Source organism: Thunnus maccoyii, chromosome 23, assembly GCF_910596095.1.
Source record: "Thunnus maccoyii chromosome 23, fThuMac1.1, whole genome shotgun sequence".
Lineage (NCBI taxonomy): Eukaryota > Metazoa > Chordata > Actinopteri > Scombriformes > Scombridae > Thunnus > Thunnus maccoyii.
The window spans coordinates 4,991,933-5,016,960 of NC_056555.1; the positions used below are offsets into that span (position 1 = coordinate 4,991,933).

The following is a 25,028-nucleotide window of genomic DNA, read 5'->3' on the forward strand; positions in this document are numbered from 1 at the left end:
GTGTAGTCTTAAATATGATCTGCAATGTAACTGATAAATCCTGTCTATTTATTTTATCATCTGTCATTTCTAGATTTTAGCCTATCTAATGGCTCTCTGGTGGTGGTTGTGTGGTATTTAATGTGGTCATTTCTAATATTGTAAACTATATTCTGTATGCAGGTCAGTAAGTGTCAAATCTAATGTACAATCTCACAGCAATGGCGCCCTCTGCTGGCACATGGCTGTCCATAAAACTGATTGTCCAAGCTGCTGGTTCAAAGATTGACAGCTTGCAATAAATAGGTTTGATTTATAGATTTTTTGGAAAAATGGAAATGTTTACAATTGTAATTCAGGAGTAAAAAAAAAGAAAATTGTTCAGCTAAGTGTCGATAGTGTTAGTCTTAGTACATATGAAGAGACAAACTTGATACAAAAAAAACCCCAAAACAAAATGAGTCAATATTAGACATGTTTAACCAATTTATTCATGAACATACACATACAGTTATTGAGTACATTAGTATTTTTGTAGCATAGCATTTTGCCTTGACAACAGCTGCTCAAAAGGACCCAACAGAAACCCTGTCACGTCCTTCTCCGATGAACATGATCTGAACACTACCTGCAGAATGAGAAGTACCCTGGCTCTCCACAGTGGACACGATGCTGCCCAACACAACCAACACTTGGCTGTTTTCACAACTTTAAAAAAGGCTTTAAGAATGGACTGGGAGGGAGGCAAGCTACGTTTTCTTCTCGGTCCCCCTCCTGGCTTTAGGTATTGCTCTGACATGCTTCTCTGTGGCCTTCTGGGTACAAAGGAAGGAGGTTAGGGTGGGGAGGGTGGTGGGTCATTGGCCACACAATGGCCTTATCACGCTTCCCCTCCTTCTTTCACAGTGATAATGAACCAAGACCTCAGCGGCTTGGCTGAGGTCCACGCCAGTCACCTGACCAGTCACAAATTGGCGACACAAGAGGTAAATGTCAAACTGATGAGGGGGGGGGGGAAAGGGGAGGAGGGGGGGGGGCGGGGGGGTGGTGGTCTTGGTGAACCTGAACCAAATAACATACTTCAAAACCTGGCTTGGACTCATTTTTCCTCATCATCCGCTGTGCTACACTCTGCCCAACCCTGTCCCTACAAAGCCTCTCTGAACAGGCCAAGTGTGCCTCCCCCGGTAAGAAAAGTAATGCACTTAAAAACCAGATAGCACAAGTTGAACTCTCCACAGAGCAGGGTTACAGCACCACCCCCATACCCCTTAAGGCAGGGGGCATCAAACTAAGTGCTGCTCACAAGGAATACTCAGACAGCTAACCGATGACAGGACGCCACTGGTACACCACACACTAGTACAAAGTGCTATAGAAAAGACGACAGCCACGCCACTGCCAGCCTACGAGGAGCCTGAAGCACGAGGTGGACCCTGAACTGGCCCTCCCGCCAAACTATCTAACCCCCTTCCTCATCTAAAGGAATTCTCTGGAATGTTCAAGAGACTCGACCAGGCCGCGCGGAGGCTCGGGAGTGACCTGTGTTCAATTTAGACGAGTCTGTCCAGTTAAAGAGTGGCGGATTCCCTTATTAGAGAGGTTCACCAATGGTGCCAGCCAGTCTGCTTACTGGAATGTATCAAGAGTGGAAAGTAGTTGAGCACAAGTGGTGCAGGAAGTGGCCAAAAACACCAACTCCGGATCCCACGCTCAGCAAGATTAGATAAACTGGAATGGACACCCGACTGCAGTTCACCCATCTGTTCTCCGTCGCTAGAGCTGGAAATGCTACAGTGCTTTTACAAGTGCTGAAGGCCCTGCTAAGAATAAAAAAAAATATTCACCCCGGACAACCAGAACTGACCAACCTGGAACTTTGGTAGGAGGAAGAGGAAGGAAGGGGGGGGTATTATTAATTGACGCCGCCGCGATACAGTCTAAACCACAGCTGTTGTCTAAGAGCAAATAACAACAAAAGACTTCACAAGAACCCAAACTAGTTTAGCAGTGAAGAAACAAGTTCATGCTTTTCGAGGGAGGTTTTTTTTCCTGTATTCTATCTATTGTACAGAGAAGGAGGAAGAGAAGGAAAAACAGGTCTAGTAAAATACTATGTATATTGAGCCACACAGCTCCCAGTATATTACCATGAGTTTTTGTAACAAAAATCTTGAAACCTTTTTTTTCTTCAAATTCTCTACCAAGAAAAATACAAAACATTATAAGGCGGTAAGTAACTATTTTTTTTTTTTAATCTTTTTTTTAAATTTTCTTCATTTTTGTTTTTTTAAATTTAGAAGCTGTTAACAGTGCAGTTGATCCTCAAGGCAGCCAGGCCAGGCTTCACTGCTGCTTGCACTCAGCTGGGGGGGCTGCATCCTTCTGCAAGAAAATCACAGGGATGGGGAGGACAGTTGTTAAAACAGACAACACTCCAAATCACTCTCTCACACACACACCTACACCTAAATCATACCAAAATCTGAGCTACACACAGCCAAGCCACCTCAACAAAACCCAAACACTGAACAAGCTTAAGAAGTAAAGTCTGAAAAGTTTCTCACCTCCTGACTATTTTGAACACCTTTAAACAGTCATTGACAGACACGAATGTGGTGACTATGACACATTCAGATTATACACACTACGACAACTATGGTTTGTCGTAGCAGCATCCTTATGAATGCTGTGATTAAGACTTCAGTTTTTGTACAAATGAAATAAGATAGAACGTGTTTACCAGTGATCTTTAGAGGTGCTGGTAGGCAGATTTTGTTACGGCTGGAAAGAGCCAGGCTAGCCGTTTCCACTCTACTAAGCTATGCTAACCAGCTGATAGCTGTAGCTTTATATTAAAAATGTGGATTTTCCAAAATGACGTATTCCTTTAAGTAGTCAAATCAGTGCATTCAGGATGAAGCTAGTGGGCACTTTGGTGTCAAGTGAGGTGAAATAGTACAGACATCACAGGACCTGCCTCGAAAAGAAAGAAAAGAAAAGCGGTTTGAAGTTTTAAGGTGCACAAGCGGTATTAACACTCAGGTGCACACACAGGCTCAGTCATCTACAATAAAGCAACACCAATTCTGGATTTTTGGGGCCGATGGCAATACCTTGAAGTGTCCTCAATCCAATATTCTCTAATATAAATACAAACTTAAACATTTTGTGGCTGAAAATCAAACTTGTCGTCAGGGTTCTCTGGAGGACAAACAGTAATGGTGGGTAAATGTTTCTACATCTAACCTCAAACAACGTTTTTTGTGCTGCTTATTTCTTATTGGCTGGCTGAGATAAGCTCAAATCAAACTTTTTTGGTTTCTTTATACAGAAACGTAATACTGGTATAGAAATTAATGAGATTTAAAAATGCTGAATTATTTGTACTGTATAACACTTAAAGATGATAAACCTACATATTTGGAAAGGACCTTTCAACATCGAGGCAGCTGCCAAAGCTGCTATTTTTTTTGATTTGCTGCTACAGAATAATGAACATAAACACTTTCAACTGAGCCTCAAGCCACTCGGCTCAAATCAATTAGCTGCCAAATAGAAAGGAAACACTTGAGTAAATAAGAGATGAAAATGTACAGAAAGATAATTAAGAGCCCGCCACAGTGTGGATGGGGCATCCTTCCAGCAGACATTAGACACTTACAGAGGTGATGGCACCCTGCAGCTGTTCAGCCTGCTCTGTGGCCTGCTGCCATCTAACTGTGACTAAGGTCATTTTTGCCATTGTGCGGTACATTTGACTGCTGCTGAACTCTTGAACGTTTCAAAGTCAGAAATAATTTAAGCATTTTTTTTTCCTGTCTTTGTGTGACATGACTTAAGACTTTTCAAAATGCCAGAAATAACAGCTCTGCTACTGCATCTGTTGAAAAAAAGGCTAGACTTTTGACAGTTGTTTCATCTGCAGCAAGCAATCAAGTTTTTCTTGTTTTATCTGCCCCAAGCGATCAAGTTTTAAATGGAAACAGCAGAGGACAGGCCCTTATTGCTGACAATGATGGCACCTTCAGAGAGGTGGAACCCTTTGTTGGCATTTGTTGTTTTTTGGTAATCTGCCAACTACTGGTTGGGCCTTTTTTCAAACAGAAACAGTTATCCAAGGCCATTATTCCGGCATTAAAAGCAGATCTACAGAGAAATGTAGGGATGCACGATATTAGATTTTTTGCCGATATCTGATATGCCGATATTTTCCAACTCATTCTGGCGGATTGCCAATACTGATATATGCACATTTTTCCACCTGGCTGAGGAGACTATTACACATGCAATCACAGATTGTACTAAGTATGATCAAGAAAGACAATATATGTATGAGTGAAGACTGGAGTTCAGCATTAAAACTTTAATGAACCTGCCAAGTGGGAGGAGCAGTAGAGTTTTGAGTTTATTAGACAGACAGGGTTAATGTGTAGGATTTAGTCTCTGGTCCACGTTAGGGAGCAGACGGTGGTGGTAATGCACCTAATACGCTGATTGCCAACCGCCGTTATAAACCAAAAAGAAGACGTTTTTTTCCAAACAGAGTGGTTCATCCTGTCAGCCGAGGCGTTTCCTATCTGTGCAGCCGAACACAGCAGCTCCTCCACAGAGTTTCACCCTGACGGTCCCGGTGCTTCCTACGCAGGATCCACTTCACTCAGCTGCCCGACAGAACCGCTGCTTCTTCCCACTTTAACCGCAATAAACAAATCAGGGCTCAGTGCTCCGCTGGGATCCACATGGAGAGCCAGGGCTAGCTAGGAGGCTAGCAGAGCGTAAGCTGCAGCATGGCCAGAGGGAAGCACAGCCGGCTAGCCTCCCAGCTAGTCTGCTGGGCAGCTGAGTGAGGTGGAGCCTGCGAGGGCAGCACCGGGACCACCAGGGTGAAAGAGTCCATGGAGGGAAGCACAGCCAGGCAGTGGAGAAGGCGAAAAATCGGCCTGTCATATCAGCAGAAATGTTCATTTCAGGCCGATGCAGATATTTCATTTTAAAGCCTTTCATCGGTCGATACCGATGACATGCCGATATTATCGTGCATCCCTAGAGAGAAGGCAGCTGAACAGAACTAATGTGAACAGGAAGGAGGAGAAAAACCATGGACGAATGGACTAATGATGTTTAAATGGGTATTCAAAAAACAAACATCCATAAACAAAGCACAGAACTCAACATTTATGGCAGACAAATCTTCATCCTGACACAAACTCAAAACTAGCTCCAACATGGTGGAGACAAAAGAAAAGGGAGGGCTGGACTGGCTTCAACATACAGAAATGATACATGTGCAAATGCAGAGCTCACTATGGGTTAAACTTCAAAAAACCAACGACAAACCAGTGGGTTAGTAAAATCGGGAGGGTGCAGCACGGCGGCAGAGGAAGGTGGGCTCATGTGTGGGGTGGGGGGGTGCAGAGAGACGGATGGAGGATGGGGAAAGAAAAACGGGAGGAGGAAAGCCAAAAACCAAAAGTGAAAAGGTGGGGGGTGAAGGGTGGTGGTGTGATGGTAGTAAGCTGACAATTCACAAGCTGTACCTACCAGGATAGGGTTATTTTTCTACTGTCACCACTTAAACCTAGTGAGGAAAAATTTAAAGAGTAGCTGACAAAAGATGCCAAAGTGACCCGAGATGAAGAAACATTAATGAATAGGAGAAAACAAAAAGCAAAACTAGCAGAATACAGAATGTCAAAGACGTTTTTGTTCAGCAAAGAAGAAGCAGAGGTCATGCTGTTGTGTCACATTTACAAGCTGCTCCAGTCTGCTAGAAAAAAATAAGCCACTAGAGTCAAATTCATCAAGTAACATTTAGCAGAAGCCCTAAACCAGTGTCTGTGCACTGTGAAAATCTCAAAATATGATGTACACAAACAATGTAGACTTAAGTGTGGATCTTCATTTGTCTTATTGGTGCTTACAGATTTCCCCCTGTACGCTGACTTTATTCATAGTTTTTCAGCAACATTACCTCCATCAGGACGGCAGTGAAGCAGAAAAGTGAATCAACAGAGCCTACAACTCCTCTCCTGTAGGTTCTGTTATTCATTTATCTCAGTGGAATTACACTAAGTCTCTGCAGTTTGCACTAGGGCTGCAAATAATACTTATTTTCATTATCGATTAATCTGCTGATAATTTTCTCAATTAACTGTTTAATCGATTATATGTTAAATAGTGACAAAATGGTATTCACAAGTTGTCAGAGCATATGACATCTTCAATTTGCTTATTTTGTCTGACAGTTGAAAGTATTCAATTAACTGTCATATGACAAATAAAAAACAGAAAATCATCTGAATAAAGACCAAGTATCAATATCTATATTGTATGTCAACATCTACATCTCACTGGTGTCCTCATCCTGGTGTTTAAGACATACTGAATCTGTGATGCTTTAAGGTTAATGTTGAGGTTTTAGTCACAACATGCAGCAGTCAGATTTTATTGACTGGTGTGAAGTATTGTTCAGGTTGAAGAACTGCTCGAGACAATGGTGAAAAGAAGAGAGAATCTACTGGGAGTGTTTGTTCCGTTTTAGTCTAGAAGCCAAATCAAGATCACGACGACAAAATAAAAGCTGAAGCAAACCAAAAGCTGGTGTAGAATGAGATGCATTTGACAGTATGTATTCTGTATGTTGAAATCTGACAAATCATTCAGGACAGCGGTTCTCTACCTGCAGCTCAGGACCCCCAGAGGGCATGGTGAGGTTTTATGCAAATGTTGCTCGCTGTAATATATCAAATAGCGGTAAAAAGTCACTCATGAACTGCGGCTATTGACAGCCTCCAGTAAGAGCTGCTCAACCTTTTGCAAAGAGAGTTGTGAGCCAACAAAGTTGAGAACTGCTGAGCAAGGTCTATCTTAGGACACCAGAGATCTTTAGAGAGGAAAGGGAGGTGTGTGTGTGTGTGCGTGTGTGTGTTGGGAGGGGTGATCTCACCTTGGGATCATAGTCGGGGTCGTTTTCCTCGTCAGCCTCCTCCTCACCTTCCTGAACACATAGACGGCAAACTTCAGCCTACAGAGTTTCCTCAACTACCCTCCCGATGACATACAGCACTACAACCTGAAGCTTCTTTTAAATTGTAGTCAGTTATCTCCTGTAACATCTGCTTTTAAAACATGAACTGTAGTCTGAACAGTCTTACCTCGTCGTCCGCCTCCTCTCCCTCTTCATCGTACTGCAAAACACAAACATGAGCATTAGCTATGAGGACAGAGGTCGACCTAGCTCAGTGTGATTCCACCAAAATAGATTTAAAGCTGTAAGATGTCTCAAGTTAAAAATATGTAACTGCAAAGGAAACAGTCACATCTTTTTATAAAATAAAGCCAGTTTGTACTATAGTTACACAAGTGTCTCTCCTAACTCATCACCAGATCATTCCTCATTACACCTTGTGTAGACTTGATATTTCTTTGATTTGCCTTGATAATAGAAAATAAACAAAGCAGAACACGTCCATGATGGTGTATATAACCCTGTACAGTTCAGTATAGAGTAGTTTACAGCCGATCCTTGAAAGGTGAAGATAAAGAGTTGAGATGCTGTTACTCACATCGTCATCGTCGTCCTCAATAGCCTCTCCTGTGAAGTAGAGCACAGCCCGAGGTACGATACGCTCACGGATGAAGTGACCGATTTCAAAGTCAGCAGCCAGGACCGCCTCCGAGTCCTCATCCTGAAGACAGACAGTCAGTTGATTCATGCAAGTCTTTACTGTCCTATCAAGATGAAACTTTTTAGGTTTTTATTCCATCTTTAGCTGTGATTTCTTGCATTAACTAGTAGTCAGTCTGACTGTTGAAATGGTGTGGATTTATCTACTAAAGTGTAGCTTAGTGTTCTGATTGATAAATGCATGTCTCTACATTCAAAGATGCAGTGGAAAGGATTGGATTATGAGGGTTAAGCTCTTAATACCTAAAAATGTTGTTTTTTTTAGCTTTAATGTTGCTTGCTTAGTCATGTACACTTAATGTTTAGAGAGAGAAACACCTCAGATCTGAAGCCATATTTTTTAGGTTTTTTTTTTTTTGTTTTTTTTTTTTTTTTTAAATGCACAGTTATGCAACATAAACATTAACGACACCAAATGTAAATCTCAACCAAGTTTTAATTCTGCAGGTTGGTTCTCACACTGGAAACTGACCAGCTATTCCTGGGTGGAAGGGAAAATGTGGTTGGCTGCTTTGGAAAATGGACACTTTGAGCAGTCTTATAGATGCCTACAGAGACGACTAAAAGTTATGTCACAGCTTGTGTTTGAGATCTAATTAGATTAATAAAACTTAATAGCCTAAGCTCTCATCCTGTATTACTCTAAACATGGAGAGGGACAAAAAACAAATCATGCAAAACAGATTTGATGATTTAGCTGATTCATTGTTTGATAAGACAACAAATGAATGAACAAAATGTCAAGTATGACTCACCAACTCTCCATTTTCTGGGACTGTAAAGGAGAAGAGAACAGATAGTTGAATCATGCACATGTACAATTGATCATTTATTACAATGGAGACTCAACTGGCTACATTAAACTAAAACCTTGTACAGGCGTAATCATTTTGCCTTTGTCCTTACCCTCTGGTGGCGTGAAGAAATTGAAGAAGGAGTCGTTGGGGACTGTTTTGGTGACCGTCCTGACTGTGCCGCGGCCCTTGTGCTTCTGTTTCTTCTTGATTGTTTTCAACGTGACGTTCTTGCCCTTCGTCCACTCAATCGGGCAGCTGTGGTGAAACACAAGGAGGAGGTAGCGGAAGGAGAAACCAAGGTCAGTATCCAGCATTTCACATTTCAAATCTTAATGACAGCTTGGATCTTGGACACAAGATGAACTATGACAGCGTCTCCCATACACAGGCTCTACTTAGGCACCCTGCCCAGGTAGATAAAATCTGTCTGAGTTGCGTGCTGCAGTAACTGAGTGGGAACTGGAGGGCATCTACCGATAGCCTGCATGTGAAGCGTTTGAGGAACATCAGCAAATTGTAGCGTCTACTGATAGCCTGCATGTGAGGCGTTTAGGGGATATCTGCAAATTTTATCTACATAAAATAACCTGGCTTACACTCTCCCCCTCTAAACTGCATGAGTCTCTGCATGGACACCGGTCACACACCACCCACCACCACAAGTTAATTCTCAACCTGTGGGAAACACTGAAAACACCTGAAAATTCTCTTCTACTTAGATATAAACTAAGACCACTAGAGAGCAAATGAGTGTGAAAATGAGAAACTTAAGTTTTGATTTCATGAAAATCCAATTCTATTTTTGATAGCATTTACTTGCTAATTGCTTTGATTGCAAGTCATTCCATGTATTTACATTCAATAACAATTTGTCTATATGGTTAGTTTTCATTGTTAGTGGCGGAAAATAATGGTACCCCATACCTGATTGGCCCACTGTCACTGATATCCAATCGGTTGCAGTTCAAGAGTTTGTACCACTTGTAGTCATTTCTAAAAATCAGGTGCTGTACTCACCCTGTGCAGCACATGATCTCTGGTCCATCAAAGGAGAAGGGGTCGGTCTCATCAGGCTCCGACCTCATCTTGTAGGTTTTTGTCAACACTGTGTTTGTGAAGAAGTCGTTGGGCTCAAAGTGGAACTCTAACGTGAAGCTCTGGAGGAGACCAAAAGAGATGATGATTATGCACTGTTTAAAGTTAACAGACGGCTCTCTATCATATAACGTGAGTGTCAAGCTGACTCACCATGGGCTGCCCTGGATCTGAGAATTTCACTTTGATATCTTGTAAATGTTTAAGGATGGGTTCATCGTGTTCCTGAGGAGGAGAGAAAGCAACACAGTGTGAGATTACCTAAAGAGATGGCATGCATTTTCACTTACAACATATTTGCCAATTCCCCCCATCTATGCATAACTTGGCCAGCAGGTGGAAGCAAAGTCTGATTTGTCGTTGCTGGGATCAGCTACTGTCTGTGACCTATTTTCTCTGCCTCTCCAGCAGCTGTGTGGATGAACGTACCTGCAACATGTCACTGAGCAGGTCCACGTTTTTGAAAACCGTTAACCAGAACTCGGGGATGCCTTTGGGGTCTTCCTTCTCCTCGTCCTTCTTCTCTTCCTCTAACTTGGCCTTCTCCTTCATTTCATCCTGTTTGACAGACGTTTTCTCTTTAAAATAAGGCTTGTTCAATTTTTTTTATTTTTTTTTAAATTTTCATATATCACACCATATGAAATAAAAAGCTTTTCACCACCCACACTTAATTACAGAACCAAGGATTGGGCAATAAAAGAAGGAAAACAGCACAAGTATAAGCTATATGTAATGCCACAGGGGAAACAATACTTCAGATCACTACACTGATTTGCTGCTCTGCAATCCAGACAACTGATATCAATGGTAGTGATAAACTTTAATCCTTTGCTCTTGATTATGAGCTGCATGCAGTGTTGCCATTTTGGGAACTGAAGCTTTATTTTTTTTCTGGACGTGACAATAAAAGCTACATGCATGAAAAATATGAAAGCAGAAGAAAACTGAAAGTGTTCGGTCGAACGGGAGGCATGCAGGTGTATACGTCACCTGTACCTGCTTACTTACTGTCAGCTCTTCCTCCTCATCTGCCTTCCATTCACATTCCTCATCTGTGGGCTCATAAGCTGCTTTCACTATGTCACTTCTCTGTAAACAAGAAAATACATCAAGTTTATACCTTTGGCACCCAAGTAATGAGACACAATTAAACCCACACTATAAACGCTAATTTGTTAAATCAAGTGCGAGTTGTTTCAATGTGTCTGCCCTGTGATTTTCATTGAAATGACATGAAGTGGGAACATTGGCTATTCATGGTGAAGTTGCTGTTTCCGTCCTGAGCCTGTTTACATGCAAACAAACGAGGCTTTAATGCTGCATTAGTGACCTGGGACACATGCGGGTCGAGCGCTGATGTGAAACAGCCGCTGTGTTGACTCCTCGCAACAAATCTGATCAGGATCAAGGTTAAAAGTCTAGTTAACGTGCTTGACGAGACAGGAGCAGCTTTTCATCGCGCGCTCCGCTGAAAAACATTGTCAATTCTGCTGCATCATGAGTCTGAAAGTGGAAGAACAATGTAACCGCTGTGACTAACAGAACTGCAAGGTTTTACCATGTATTATAAATTAGAGACTCTGCATTATAATCAGATCAAGGACCAGCCATTTGCTTCAGTTTGTATTATTAAATAGACCTTTGGATTAAGACAACATCTAAATGCAGTGAATCTAATGGTTAAACCTTCAGAGGGCTTTATTTTGAAAAAAAAAAAGGAAATATTTAAACATAATTTGTGATAATTAGTGTCATTTTATCCACTGATAAGGATCCTTCTTCACTAGAAATACTTATAGAATCCCTCATATCAATCTGGCTAAAAGCCTCTCTGGAGTCGAGCACTGGGGCTCCTGAAAAAAACATGTAAAGAACCGTCCATTAAAGAACCAAAGATACCCTTCATTCATGTATGAATAAGATTTTTTTTTAAAATAGCTCAAGTGCTGGCAGTCTTTATGTTAACATTTATCAGCCATAAAAAAAATGCTATTTTGAGCTCTAAAATGGATCACAACGCCTTAAATCTCAAGTTTGCCTCAAAGATCAAGATCAAAGACAGGATGGTGTGTGTTTGTGTGTGTGTGTGGTTGTTTTGACTGGACAAACGGCGGCATCTATAAGCATAAACACAGCAGTCTGCTCAAGGCTACCGATGCTGAGGGTTACATGGTTGAATGCATCAGCCACCTTACAGATTTGACAATGTATCATCTGCCTCACGGACACACTCCTCCTAACACTGAACACAGACGATGCATATTATTCAAAATATACAACTATCATAAAGCTTCATGATTCTTGTTCATGTTTTTCTTTAAGTTTATGCTTTTTTTTTAAATACAGTTGGATTTGTGCAAAGAAAAACCAGGTGTACAAAATGTACACAGAAAATGTCTTCAGACTTACGCAACACAGAAATGTGCTTCCATTTAGCAAAGTAAGGTAAAAGAAAACAGCACAGCTGCAGAAACACACTTATCAGTGCCAAAAGTCATAATAAAGAACATATATGAATGACGTACTTTGTCGAAGAGGGGCTGGTAGAGGGCTGCGTACTTTCTCTCCAGTTCATGTACTTCTTCGTAGAATTTGGCCTCAATGTGAGCACATTTGACCTGCAGGTTCTTCAGGGCGTTTACACGTCTCTTTACAACCTTTGGTAAACTGTAGGATGACAGACATCGAGAGACAACATGTTACAACAAGCCTAATAAATCCTACTGGAGCTCAAACAACTATTTCCACATTTAAAGCTGAAAATACAGCTGCAAAAGGAACCAGACATACTGATTGGTTAATACTAAGAGAGCTTATTTTATTTGTACTGATAAAATTCTACACATTTCTTTCAACAATAAGGACATTAAAGCAGTAAAATGGAAAAAAACTGCAGTTAGTTCACATACCAGAGATACAAACCAACACCAAAAAGATCTTTTTCCCCCATTTCCCTTAACTTTTGACAGACTTTTGCAGACTTTTCATACAATGTGAGATTCAAACAAAGATCATTTTCTTATTTCTGATCATGTGTTTCAATTTGCCTCTAAAACACAGGACAGCCTGCACTGACTGGGGTGACAGTTGTAGCAGAGAGGACCCTGCTTCAGAGCAACACACTGCAGCAGGGGTGTCATGATTCCAATTGATTCTCCATTTAAACTTTTTTTCCAGCACTTGACAGCTATGTCATTATTAGACTTTATTAGTAAATAATAAATCACTGTTTTTATGCCCTGACATGTATCATTTACATTTTCAAATTCTTCTTTAAAAAGACTATATGGTATCAAGTATGATATAACCACCATATTTATTGAAATGTACTGCACTAAGGTCATATGGTCAAATTTAAAATGATAACTTATTTCACCAGTCAATTGGGAACAAAGTGTTAAACACAAAAACAAAAAGAAGTCGTCACTAGACAGCAGAAGGTTACTTTACAAACAACCCCTGCAGAAAGCCAGCAGCTGGGAGGATGGCTTGTTTTGGTGAAAATGAGGTTGTAGCTCGTTGTCTACCCTGCTTTTGATTTTGAAGGTTGAAATCAAACGCCCATTTCGATCGATTTTTGATTTAGAATCGAAATCGTGATGCCCCTGCTGCAGAGCAGTACTCTCCCCAGAGGATCTCCAATAAGTCAGGGTGGCCTTCCAAGTGCACACTTTAAACTAACTGAAACTATGCCAAGAACAGGCTTTACTGAGATCTGCTTCATTTAACTGCATAGGGAAGAAATGCTGTCTTTTTTGTACACAGATTTATTGGTTTATGCTTCAGAGATTCATGGACTGACTGCTGGTGTGAGTGATACAGTGGGTGCATAAACATAACATTCAATAATGCCCTATCAGACATTTTATCATTTAGATATACATTCCTAAAACAAAAGCTTAACCTTCTGTACCAACAAAAAAAAAAGGCAACAATTAGTTCATTCAACAGTCTCGTCAATCTTGGACCATGTTTTTGATTTGTAATGCATCAATGTGACTTGTAGCAGAATGTAGTTGAACCATCAGTTAGTTAGATGTATACATTATACAGCATAATCCTTCAAACTGATTCACAAGATTGTGTTGTTTAGGACAATCCTAATTTCACAAACAACATATTTTCCTCCACAAGACTTGGAATCAATACACAGCAGATCTGAAACTGGGACACCCGATTTATTTTGCTGACTTTGAAGTAGTGTCCTCCATAGATACTATTGTTCATATTTTATCCCCTACCTATGCATGTACTTATTACTGGTCTGATGTCTTTAATCCTTTAACCCTAATCTGTTCTTGCAGTTGCTGCTTTGAATGTTTTGATGTCACTTCTCCTGTCCTGAGGTCCAGTCTACACGGGGCACCCATGCAAAATGGAATTGCAAAGTAAAGATTAAATGAACAAATTAATATATTTTAGTTAGTTTCTGGCTATAATTCAGTTTTAAACAAAAAAACAACCAGCCAGTTTCAACAATGCACATTTTGTAAAAAGATATTTATAAATGACTTGTTTGAGGCCTCAAACTGTCTTAATGGGGTCGAGGCCTTGAACATCAACCGACTAATTCTTGAGCGGTAATTTTGAGATGTTTAAGTGCTGTCCCCAGGAACTGAGGGCTGTAGAGAGGCTGCACAGTGTCAAGTTCCTCTGCAGTATGGTAAATTAAAACGCCTGCACTATCCTGGCAAGGGAATACATGTTTGGTCCCCCAGTGCTTGGATGCTGTAAGTGGTGAGTTTGTTGGCTGCCAAATACTTGACAAGTTGATCAAAGAGCTGCTTGCTGATGGTTTTGCTGAGAAGAGGAGCAGTGGGTGGCAAAACCCTGCAGCCAAGACACACGACGACACTCGCACAGCATCTCAGAAACTACAATCACTGATGTACCTCTGCTCTGAGGTCATTTTAACATTTTAGATAAGCACTTAGCTAAATGTTTTGTTTTTTAAAAAAAACAAAAACTTACAGTGCCTGTAAGTCATGCTTTGGTTGAGTGCCTTTTGCCAATTTAATGTAAATATTTTTTGAAATCAAATTAAACACAGATATAAAAAGAATAATAGCTCAAGTATTCATCCATCTACGTAAATACTTAGCACAGGAATTTTTGTCACTTGCTTGTTATCATCCGGGTATTAATAGTGAATGGGAAAACAAATTTCTACCAGCTGCATGTCAAACGCGAGCCAATCAAATTCAAGCTCAACAATGGCTGTGTATCAAACAGGCTGCTCTAAACAAACTGAGGCCTGTGAAGCTGCGCCAATTCTTTCTCTTTGAGATGGTTAATTATTAACCTCATGTGGGCTGAGAATGAACAAGCAGTACCATAGTGAATGGTGACTATAGCCTCTGTGTGGGGCTTCATTTGTGTGCCCTCACCTCCAGATTCAGTGGTTTGTGGTTTACTGGGATACTGCTGCTAAACAAGAGCGTCGCTAACCTTCATGTGAACTTGATTTACATAAAAGCATCACAACTCAACAAGGAGTCACCACTTAGAAAACTAATTTGCATGCAAGTACGCAACGACTGCAGCGACAGTATTCAACAACATGGTTTTAAAAATGTTACTGAGCACATTTCAGATTACAAACATATCAATTATCTTTAATATTTACACTATATCTGATTATACAAAAACATAATATTCTTATGGAAAATTGTAATTGAAAAAAATTAAACATCCTTTAATGAACAAGTTTATAAAGATGCAGTTAGCTACCTGCTGTGAAAGCATCTTCCCTGTTTTAAGCTCGATACTGCTGCTGATTCTACTCTATGACAACTGTACAAGGTGCAGGCAGAATTCATGCCTTCTAAGATTAAATTATCACCAAAAATAAGATCTCTCACCTCTCCATGTACCCTGATGGTGAACCGTTCAGCCCATCAAGCCTCTCCTGCAGCGCAGCCAGGATCTGTGGATTCTGCATCATCTGCACAGTCAGCTGACGAGCTGAGGACACAAACACACATATATGGTCAAGAGTGTAATATGAAGGCAGACAAAAATCAATTCAGGAGCATGAGAGGGATTTTTTGCTCATAATTTGATGAGAATTGATCCTAAATTGGAGATTTGATTAAATTAAAGCTCAAATAAGCAAATTCATGTTTGGGACAGGAATCACTGACTGCATAAGAATACCCTTTTTATTTGTTATAGTCAAATGTTACTTGATTCTCCCTGCAGTATCTAAGGCATTCTGAGGGGTACACTGCACATCTAAGCATTGTTTGTTTAGCAGAGTATATGAGCAGGGTGGAGCCGAGTATAAGAGCAGCTCCCTGTTCACAGCATTGTCCACCACCTAATGTTTTATTTGCCTTTATTTAATATGATTGTTTCCTGCGGGTAAACTATAAATAACATCTAGTTAGTAGTGTGCATATTGCCAACGCTCCATAGACACAAGAGGTGGCCATCAGCATAAAAAAAGGTGCTCTGCCTTTGTGCAACCAGACAGGTGACAGATGGTACAATCCAAGTGTCCGACACATTGCTTGCACCTATCAAAGCTCAGTCAGATCGCTGCTGGCGGGTGAGAAGATTAAAGAGATTGGAAGTCACTTTTCTCTGTTGGCACATCCTGGGCATTTTGCTTGTAATGTGTTACCAGCTAAAATAGATCAGCCGTCCGAGACTCTGCATCAAGTCGAATAAATACAGCTATGCTTGTCTGAGTTCACACAACACAAGCCAGTTTCTGGTTGCTTTGATACAGAACGCTTTGTTTGGTAGATAAATCAATGAGGTCAGACACCACCGGGACAGGTACCTTTTTGAGGTGATAATATGAATCTGTGATCTACCCAAACTGTCTCTAACTGCTTTTTTCCACCAAGCACTGTACCTGCTGACTATTACAACCTTTCTCACTTTGTCCAAACTAAACATGACTTAAAGGTATACTATGCAGGATTTGTTAGTTGGCGTTTGTAAACACACCATTCAAAGGTGGCCCCTCCTCCCTGGCTCGACAGGGAGCGAGCTGAGAGCAGAGGGAGAGAGAGAGCGCAAGAGAGAGAAGCGGTCGAGCAAAGCTACAGAATGAATTTAGAGAGAGAGCAGCGCTGGTCAGAACAAAGCTGTGAATCAGATAAATAAAACGTTATTTTCTGATTTTTTTCACAGCGGTAACGTTCAATAAATACACCCACACCTCCACGCAACCCTGCAGGAAGGTGCAGCATTGCCAGGTTTTGTGTGAATGCAGAACTTCATCCTGTCCGCTGTGGCCTCTCTGCTCTGCGTCTGTATAGCTCAGCCCCGCCCTCAGTCGAATAGACACACAGACCTGCAGCTCTTCATACATCTTTGACACAGAGACAGAGAGCAGAGCGGAGGAGAGGAGAGAGACCGAGACAGCGATGTAACCTTGTGGCTACGCAATGAGTCCCGACCTCACACCCTGCTCACCGTTATTGACTGGGGGCTTCACACCCATTCTCAGAGAAACTGAGAATATGAGAATAGCTGATCCACCTTAAAAAGTCTGTCTACCTTAAGTTGTCACTAACTTCAGTGATAATCCCCTTCACTTCAGCTGGGTGGCAAGAAACAAGACATGGGAACTTGACTTGGGTCTTGAGGAGCAGTAGCATTTATTTGTTCACCAACAAATAGCCTGATCTGTACACGCACTGCACCGCTATATTCACAGCTACAACGTTACCGCTAACTTCAAACTCGCCATCACACACATGCTCTCTCTCCCTCTACTGCACACTCGCTATGCACACAACCTACACACTGAGCTATTCCTTAAAAAGGAACTACGCTACATGTATAACACAATTTAGTTTAAAAAACATCTTAAAAATACATTTCAAAGAAAAATTCCTCAATGCTTAGGCCTGGCAGGGAGTCCACTTAGGCCCGGTGGGCCACTAGCGGAAACCCTGGACACTTGAATGGAACAGAGCCACTGTAAATGTTATCAGCTCCACCTGTGATTTTCCTGCTATGAAAAGTCAAACTGCCTCTGTTGTCCTTAAATCAGGACACATCAAACTTTATATCAGTGACCTTTTAAGCCTACAGACACTGAGGGTCCACATTTAAGGTGGAATATCACTTTACGCACCTGATGTACTGCTCTATACAAGCCAGTTGTATCTCAACTTTCGTCCACTGCAGCTAGACAGCCTTGCAATTCCCGTGACAAAGCAATCATGTTAACACACAAAACATTCGGAGCCCCTGAAAGGTCACGGTGGCATTTTTCCTGATCTGCTTTTGCATTACCTCGCAATACTTTTTGCATTCCCCTTTATCCACTGGAGTTTGTGTACAGCCAGTCCTCTGGAGTTATAATGCACTGCCAGTTTAGGGTAGTGCTCTCCAGTTAGAAAGGAGAGCTGATGTGACACTGTACATTATGCATTTATTGCTCATACTTTTGAAACGCCAAGCTCCACTCGACTGTGACCACAGCTGTAGCTGCTCTGCTTGGCTGTGATGGTTAAAGCTGTTGATGTGGACATGGTTACTGCTACATTTCTATGGTGGTACAGAAATGGCTAAAGTAGCTGTACTGTGGCTACTCTTTACTGCTGTTAACATCAGCCAAGAAAGCACTGTAAAGGCAGTCACTCCTGATTTGTAGCTGGTGCATCCATCAGACACAGCAGGTATGTTCTCATACACCTCAGGAGTTCAAGAATATATAACTATAGCCATCCTGTGGCTATAGTTATAATCACTGCTACAGCAGCTGCCAGTCATAATACAGTGTAGAGAACTAGGTTAATAACCTCTGCAGGTTAGCCTAACATTAGCTGCAATGATATAGAATTGTGGCTGAGTCAGGCACAGCTGAGTGTGCACCCACTCGCATGTGATATAGCACATTTTCTGTGAATTCAATGAATAAATAGTTTCTGGTCCGTGTCAGACTTTCCATACCCAAACCACGTCCATATGGCAAAAGTAGCCCCGAATTTTAGGTACAAGCTCTTCATTTTGTCTCAGAATGAGCCCTCTATCAAGTCTGGCTTTAAAAAGTCTATTCAAACTTGCTATAAATAGAAGGGGCCAAACAGACATCTATATCTATCCACAATGAGCCGGGAGTAGACTAATACATGAGGAGACTGTCTGAATCATTTATTGAGCATCAAAGGATGCATAAACAACATCAACATCCCAAAATAAAATGGATTAGTGCCTCCCAGCTCTTAACTACAATTCAAAATCATGTCATGCAAATAACTCTGCTCAGTTTAAATACCAAGCAGAGGCACACAGACTGTTCTGCTACGGAAATTACATTTTTATACACCTGAATGAACAAAAACATTCTGATAACTATACTCATATTGCTACCAATTACACTGTCAAAACCTGTACTGTAGAATTTTTTGCAGACAGGCCTACCTTTGCTGTTTTCATCTTCTCCCGTCTCCTCCTCTTCCACTTCCTCCACATCCTCCATATCTGCCGGGTCCATCTCAGCCTGGTCTTTGCTGCTCAAGGAGACATTTTATTAGGAAAAAAATTAATACAATAAAGTAGCCAGCTGGACTTAAATGAGTAGTCAGCTGTTTGGCCGGCAGCCAGCACTTATGGACAGCCCTGACACCTGAAGTTATATAATGGAAAGTGTATCTGTCAGTGCCGTTGAGTACAATAATGAAAACGAGTGACAGCTGCAGCTCTACTTCAGCACCTTGCTCAAGAGCACATTTGATGGTAACTGAGGGTATGAGGAGTTTAGCTCCATCATATTCCCTGCCCAGACAATATACAATTCTCTGCTACTTAAACAATAGGATGTAACTGTAGCTCTAAAAAACAGCAGCAATCAAAACTGAAGTCTTTTTTTTCCCATGACGCTGTTCCAAGCACTGAAACATGACACCCTGTTTTAAGATGCAGTGCAGGAGAGGCTCAGTACTGAATACAACAGAGCTTCACCAGCACGGCATCTCATCCTCCTGTCAGTCTGCAGCATGAGGTGAAAATCAATGGCCAACAATGGAAGAGTATGTGTGTGAGGTGGACAGCATCCATCTCTCTGTTGTGTGACCACTGAAGCGCCACTCCCATTGGACTGATGTTAAGTTCCATCAGTCAAATGTTGTGAGGGGTATGTGTGTGTTTGGTCAAAGCGATGTTGCAACATGATCTTGGGTGTGGCATCCCAGACAGCCCTGACCTTAGTAAACAACTGTTTCCATTAAGGCTCATAGAGGAGAGCCTGCTGCTTTGCCTCTATGGTCCCAAACTTTAAATCATGTTGTACTTCTGGCCACGCCCCTATCAGTGATGTCAAAGCAGGTGTTTGCCCTTTAACTGTCAAAGACCTTCAGGGACCACAGACATATCACCAAAGAGGAGAAGGGACAAGTGGTTTAGAGGCCAAATGTTTGGTCACCGGTCGCAGAGATATACTTACTTGTCAATGTCTGCCATCTTAGCTGAGTCTCAAGTGACGCTAAAAAGAGAAGAGAGAAAGTAATCAGTTTAGAAATACTGGAGGACACAAACTCATACATTTTTAACTGACATTTGAAAGTCATCAGATCTGGGTCAAAACAACATTTGCGAATAACTCTGGATGCTAATTTCAAGCTACTTAAAAGTACTACAGGGATGATGTTTGAGTTGGAAACACATAGTAAACTTCATTTAAAAACAGCCAGAGCTGTAGCCTACTACAACAGCTGATTGTAGTAGGATATGAGGTGATACATCCCCATTCTGTGCCAGCACATCCCCAGCTTTACCACAACAGAACAAATACTTTACATGATTTCTATTACATAACCTAGATTTTACATATAGGCTTAAAAATCTCTCTCTGGATCATTTTGATGGAAATAAAATTAAAATGAGCATTACAAGTAATCCCACTCCTGCAAAATACTGCTGTGTGTGCACTACCCCCATCCAAGAGGAAATGCATAAAAAATGCATATAAAAAAGGGGCCCTGCTATGCACCAGTCAACAACACTTCACTGACAGCCTGAATCCAATGCAAGATCAAAGCTGAACCTTTTCTTCTTTAAAACCCCAACTCACAGCTGTACAAGATACTCACTGACATTGTTTCAACACCCAGTGCTGTTATATTGGCAAAATATTGGCATATCAGTAATGAAACATTTTTTATGTATGCTGCACCTGAAGAAAAAAAAACAGTCTACCTAGCACTATAAAGTAGCTAGTAGTACTACTATACTACAAGTTACTACTAGCTATTAAGTAGTATACGCTCAGATTTGCCACAATGAAGCCTAACTCAGTTACCATGCAGATGTCTCCCCTCATTTCTGCATTTAAGTGTATATATTTTTCACTATTTTGGAGACATGAACAATGGTGTTACAATAGGAAATGGTTCAGTGTCATTGTTCCTTTTTGGAGCCTTGTAGGATTAGCAATTTCACAATGACTAACCAAGTAAATCAACTGCAGAAGTGACTAACCATTTAATGTTGGTATTTGCCAATCCTTTGCAGGTGACCCAAAAACTAAAGTTCTGGCCAACATTACTTGCCAAAACCAAGATTAAGCTACATGGGGCAAGCAGAATCACATAAGTTTTCTCCACAACAAGCACACAGTGAGCCATATGTATATAGCCATATATTTAGTTTTGATTCAACTCTTTAAACTCTACAATCTAATAACTCCCCCAAATAAAAAGGTGTACCCTGAATGAATTATTAGGTTTTGAATCATGGTGACTTCATTGTTCTCAGTTTGACATGCTTTGACACAAACTTCCTGTTTTCAGTGGACAAAGAGCATTTTTATGAAACAATCATCCAGGATTTGGAAAAGTGAGGCCACACCTCACCCCCTTTCAGATTCGTCGTCCCTTGAGAGAGATGGATTACCGCAGCGTTATTTCCAGAGGGGCAGACAGGGGAGACCTGCATTGACAGTCAGTATCCATAAGACAGTGAGGCAACAGATCACGACCTGGAAGTGACACCAGTGTCAAAATTCACAATCGCTAAGGTGGCTGTAACTCAAACCCAAAGCCTAGTGGTGGTGTATTATGGACAGGGGAGAAATCTGCTTGTCATATGTAACAGAGCCATGTGTGCAGTTCATTTGAGGTGGAGGAGATTTTCAATACTGATGCCGGATCAGAACAGACCCACTGAGGATCTGTGGCTGTGACAGATCGCCTGTAAAACAACCTTTTTCAAATATCAGTAGCCTCTATCTCTTAGACATTAGGTCACTGTTGATCAATATTGAAGTTATGGACAGGCTCATTATGAAAAGGCTCATCATACTTTTTAAGAAACTGTTAAATGTTTGGGTTCCTTCTGCCCCACCAGTCTCTTGCTGCCTCAGCAAACCACCCTGTGAATCACTCTCTCCACACTGGCCCAGCAACAGAGCACTGACCAAAGACTAAATCAAACCCTGGACTGAGTACAAGGAAGACGATTGCAGCCATGAAGAAAACATAGCAACACACTGAGCTGAAAGAGCATCTGTCCCTCTGTACCCACTTGACCTCTTGCAGGCAGCAGCACAATTAAAGACTAATTAAGCACATATTGCCTGCTACCAAAATATAAAAACACCACCTTGCCCATCTTGTACAGGAATGTGCATTCAATATTTAACATTTAAAACTACATATTTCTTATAATTATCTAAACCTTGATAATTGTGCAGACCCTTAGTCTAATTTAAGTTTTTGACTTTCCACCTTTAGTCAGGAAGTCCTATAGCTTTTCAGAATTGGGAACAAATCACAGCTCAGCCAATCGCCTTGTTCACGCCCATGTGTTTTATGGGTGGAACACTGAAGGATGGGACAACTAATTAGCCAGTATTAGACAATCTTCCAAGCTAGCAACTGACTGCCTAAGGCAAGACTTATTGTACTATTTGATGGGGACGCAAATGCAAACACCACAGGGAATTGAATGTTGCCATACCACATATCTTACGTCTGTTTTACATTTTTTTCTCATTTGGTCGTCTGAAACCTGGCACCGCCTGAAAGCCTGGTCTGTCCAAAATCACCGGCTGAAAACCTGAATGCGAGTACAGACTACTGCAAAAGTTCCTAATCCTGGTCTTTGACGGCCACCCTCCTGCTGGTTTTCCATCCTGTCAAGTAGTTAACTGCATTCACCTGCCATCCCAGGGGTAATTCAGTCCCTTATTAGACAGCTACAGCTTGGGGTCTCAGATGATTGGAAAAAAAAATCAGCCACTGACATTCAAACGTTTTCACAGAGGGATAATAGTTTGAACCTAAACCATGAGGCAGCCTTAAGGTTGTTTAAGATAAAGAGCAGGAAGGAAATTCTTTCAGTAAGGCCAAGCTTTTAGCAACCCTACTCTATACATTAGCTGGCCTACATTCAGCTAATACTGCAAGATGATTCAACTACAGAGTTGATGCAATAATAACATACCTAAACTAAAATGTCTCTACATGTGGAGTAAGATGACACCCACCACCCCAGACATCTTGCATTTGTTCTAATACCAAATTATTGATGGCAAAGTACTGTGGAAAAGCTCTTAGCAGCGGTACATATTTTTCAAATATACTCTGCAAAATGTGATGACAGGGCCTTTCAAGTTGGGCTCAATACCTGCTTTCTAGTGGACCGAAATAGTTGCAGGTAGACAATGCAATGTGGACAAACTGCTCTACTGGGAGAGCAGGCTCCAGCATTTCCAATGCATTTGTGTGGTGTAGCACTGCATAAGTTCCTGGGATGCCTGTACATAGTATAATAACTATGGAATATTTTATCCTTGTCATTTCCATATCCTTGCCTTACTATGTGTATATACTGTGTAACTGTATGCCATGTATGTCCTATGTACCCCCCACCCCTCCTCCTCCTCCTCCTTCTCCTCTCCCCCTGCATATGTGCCTGCACAATGTGTGATGACAAACTTGAATTGAATTTCAACAATAGAAATCTTAAGCACCATCTCCTGAAGAAAACATCCACATCTCATCTGTTCCAAGTGATGACTCATGATATGAGACATCTGACAAATTTGGCAACCACAACAGCCTTAATAGGTCATGCAGAGTTTGGAATGTAGCTGCCATGTGCATACACAAAAGGCTTAAACTAAACAACTAATCTCTGTCACAAAAAAAAACATCAAATACCAAAAAAGCTAGTGGACAACACGTGTTTTCTCAGTTTTTAACATCATCAACTACACATGTAGAAGTGGTCCAGCAGACTGACCAAAGTCCTTCCTGGGGACAAGCTTTTTCCTCCTAATCCTGCCCAGCGACCACGTGTTGCATGCTCCAGTATAGCAAACCATCAATGACTGACAAAAAGCCTGTCTGCCGGTTCACTCTGAAGCCACATTTTCCACATCATGAGGACCAAGCAAGACAGCCAACCTGTTGAAACGTTAACCGACAACTTCCCTCACAAACAAGCCGACCCCTGCTAGTAAACTGGCTAACTTTAGCCGGCCTGCCCGGTCTTGACAGTGCACTAGCTTATGTGCTGCTAGCTTCATGCGCACTACTTCGGCTGAGCAAGTGGGAGGAACAGCTCCGGCAGACACGGGGCCGTGGATACAAAATGTGGGCCAGTTAGGAAGTGGTGCCAACGCTCCGGTACCATGTTTAAACCAGCCTCCATCACATAATATTACTGGCTGTGCAGCTAAACCAACCACCGTGTGTTGTATCCTTTAAGCCTACAGTTGCGTCCACAGTTCCCCACCCTGGTAACATCCTCCAAAAAATAAGGTCAAGTCCAAAAAATACAAGATACAAGACACGTGTCAACAAATGACGAAAACGCCGACAATTACAGGAATTATCCGACAGTTTGTTGTTTCTGTCAATGCAGTGGTTGTCAAAGCTTACCAAGGCAAACGGGAATACATATATAATCGCTGTTTTGTTATTTTTTTTAAATCGCGTGTACCGTTAACACACACACATCATGGTGGAGCCTGTCTCAATGGCTGCTGCCGCTGTCTGACTTGACTAGCATTAGCAAAGCAGAGTCGTCTTCCTCTGCCGCGGTTTATTATATCAGCAGAAATGATATTTAAGTTCAGGAGACGACGCACAAGTTCAGGGACGTTGGTGCCGACGAAGCCGTTCCCAAGTCCTGTCCCTTACCTTCGCTCTCTGGCCGGAGGCTGGGCTGGTTAGGCGGCGCTGCGCAGTGTCGCGGTCCCGGGGAAGAAAGAGACTCCGCTCCGATGGCGGTAAAAGGGAGAGAGATCCCGCCGCTTGCGCTCATATACATCCGACGTCATCACGTAAACCGGCAGTCACCGGGGCAACGCTGCTCATGGGAGGGGCGGCGGCGAGGGTCCCCCTAGGGGGAGCAGGGGATGAGGGATTATCATCATCACCATCATCTTCATCTTCTCCTTCTCATCTGTGTGGCACTCCTCTTCACCACCTCATTCCTACTCAATGATCATAAAATAATACGCTTAATTTGTACCGCACTTTTCATTCCTAGTG

The 25,028-nt window shown here is 41.7% G+C and overlaps 1 protein-coding gene across 2 annotated transcripts; it reads right to left on the reverse strand.

The window, feature by feature from the left end:
* Nucleotides 1–441: 441 nt before the first annotated feature.
* nap1l1 (nucleosome assembly protein 1-like 1) lies at nt 442–24,782 on the reverse strand. Of its 2 annotated transcripts, none has more exons than XM_042402757.1 (15): nt 24,675–24,782; nt 19,973–20,011; nt 18,952–19,040; nt 15,426–15,528; nt 12,090–12,231; nt 10,573–10,653; nt 9,991–10,119; nt 9,715–9,786; nt 9,484–9,623; nt 8,576–8,721; nt 8,425–8,444; nt 7,548–7,670; nt 7,137–7,169; nt 6,929–6,979; nt 442–2,364 (listed from the first exon to the last, which is right to left on the reverse strand). In XM_042402757.1, exons 2-15 carry the CDS (start codon nt 19,987–19,989, stop codon nt 2,326–2,328), a joined length of 1,185 nt encoding a protein of 394 aa, XP_042258691.1. In that variant the 5' UTR covers nt 19,990–20,011; nt 24,675–24,782; the 3' UTR covers nt 442–2,325. The 2 variants fall into 2 exon arrangements, with proteins under 2 accessions (XP_042258691.1, XP_042258690.1); XM_042402756.1 differs by having other exon boundaries at nt 10,561–10,653.
* Between the last annotated feature and the right edge of the window lie 246 nt (nt 24,783–25,028).

Excerpts from the sequence above, each read along its gene's own strand:
- nap1l1 (XM_042402756.1), bottom strand. Across the intron at positions 8,445-8,575 it reads TTTCTTCACGCCACCAGAGG|TCCCAGAAAATGGAGAGTTG; the intron begins GTAAGGACAAAG and ends TCTCCTTTACAG. Across the intron at positions 6,980-7,136 it reads GAGAGGAGGCGGACGACGAG|GAAGGTGAGGAGGAGGCTGA; the intron begins GTAAGACTGTTC and ends CTATGTGTTCAG.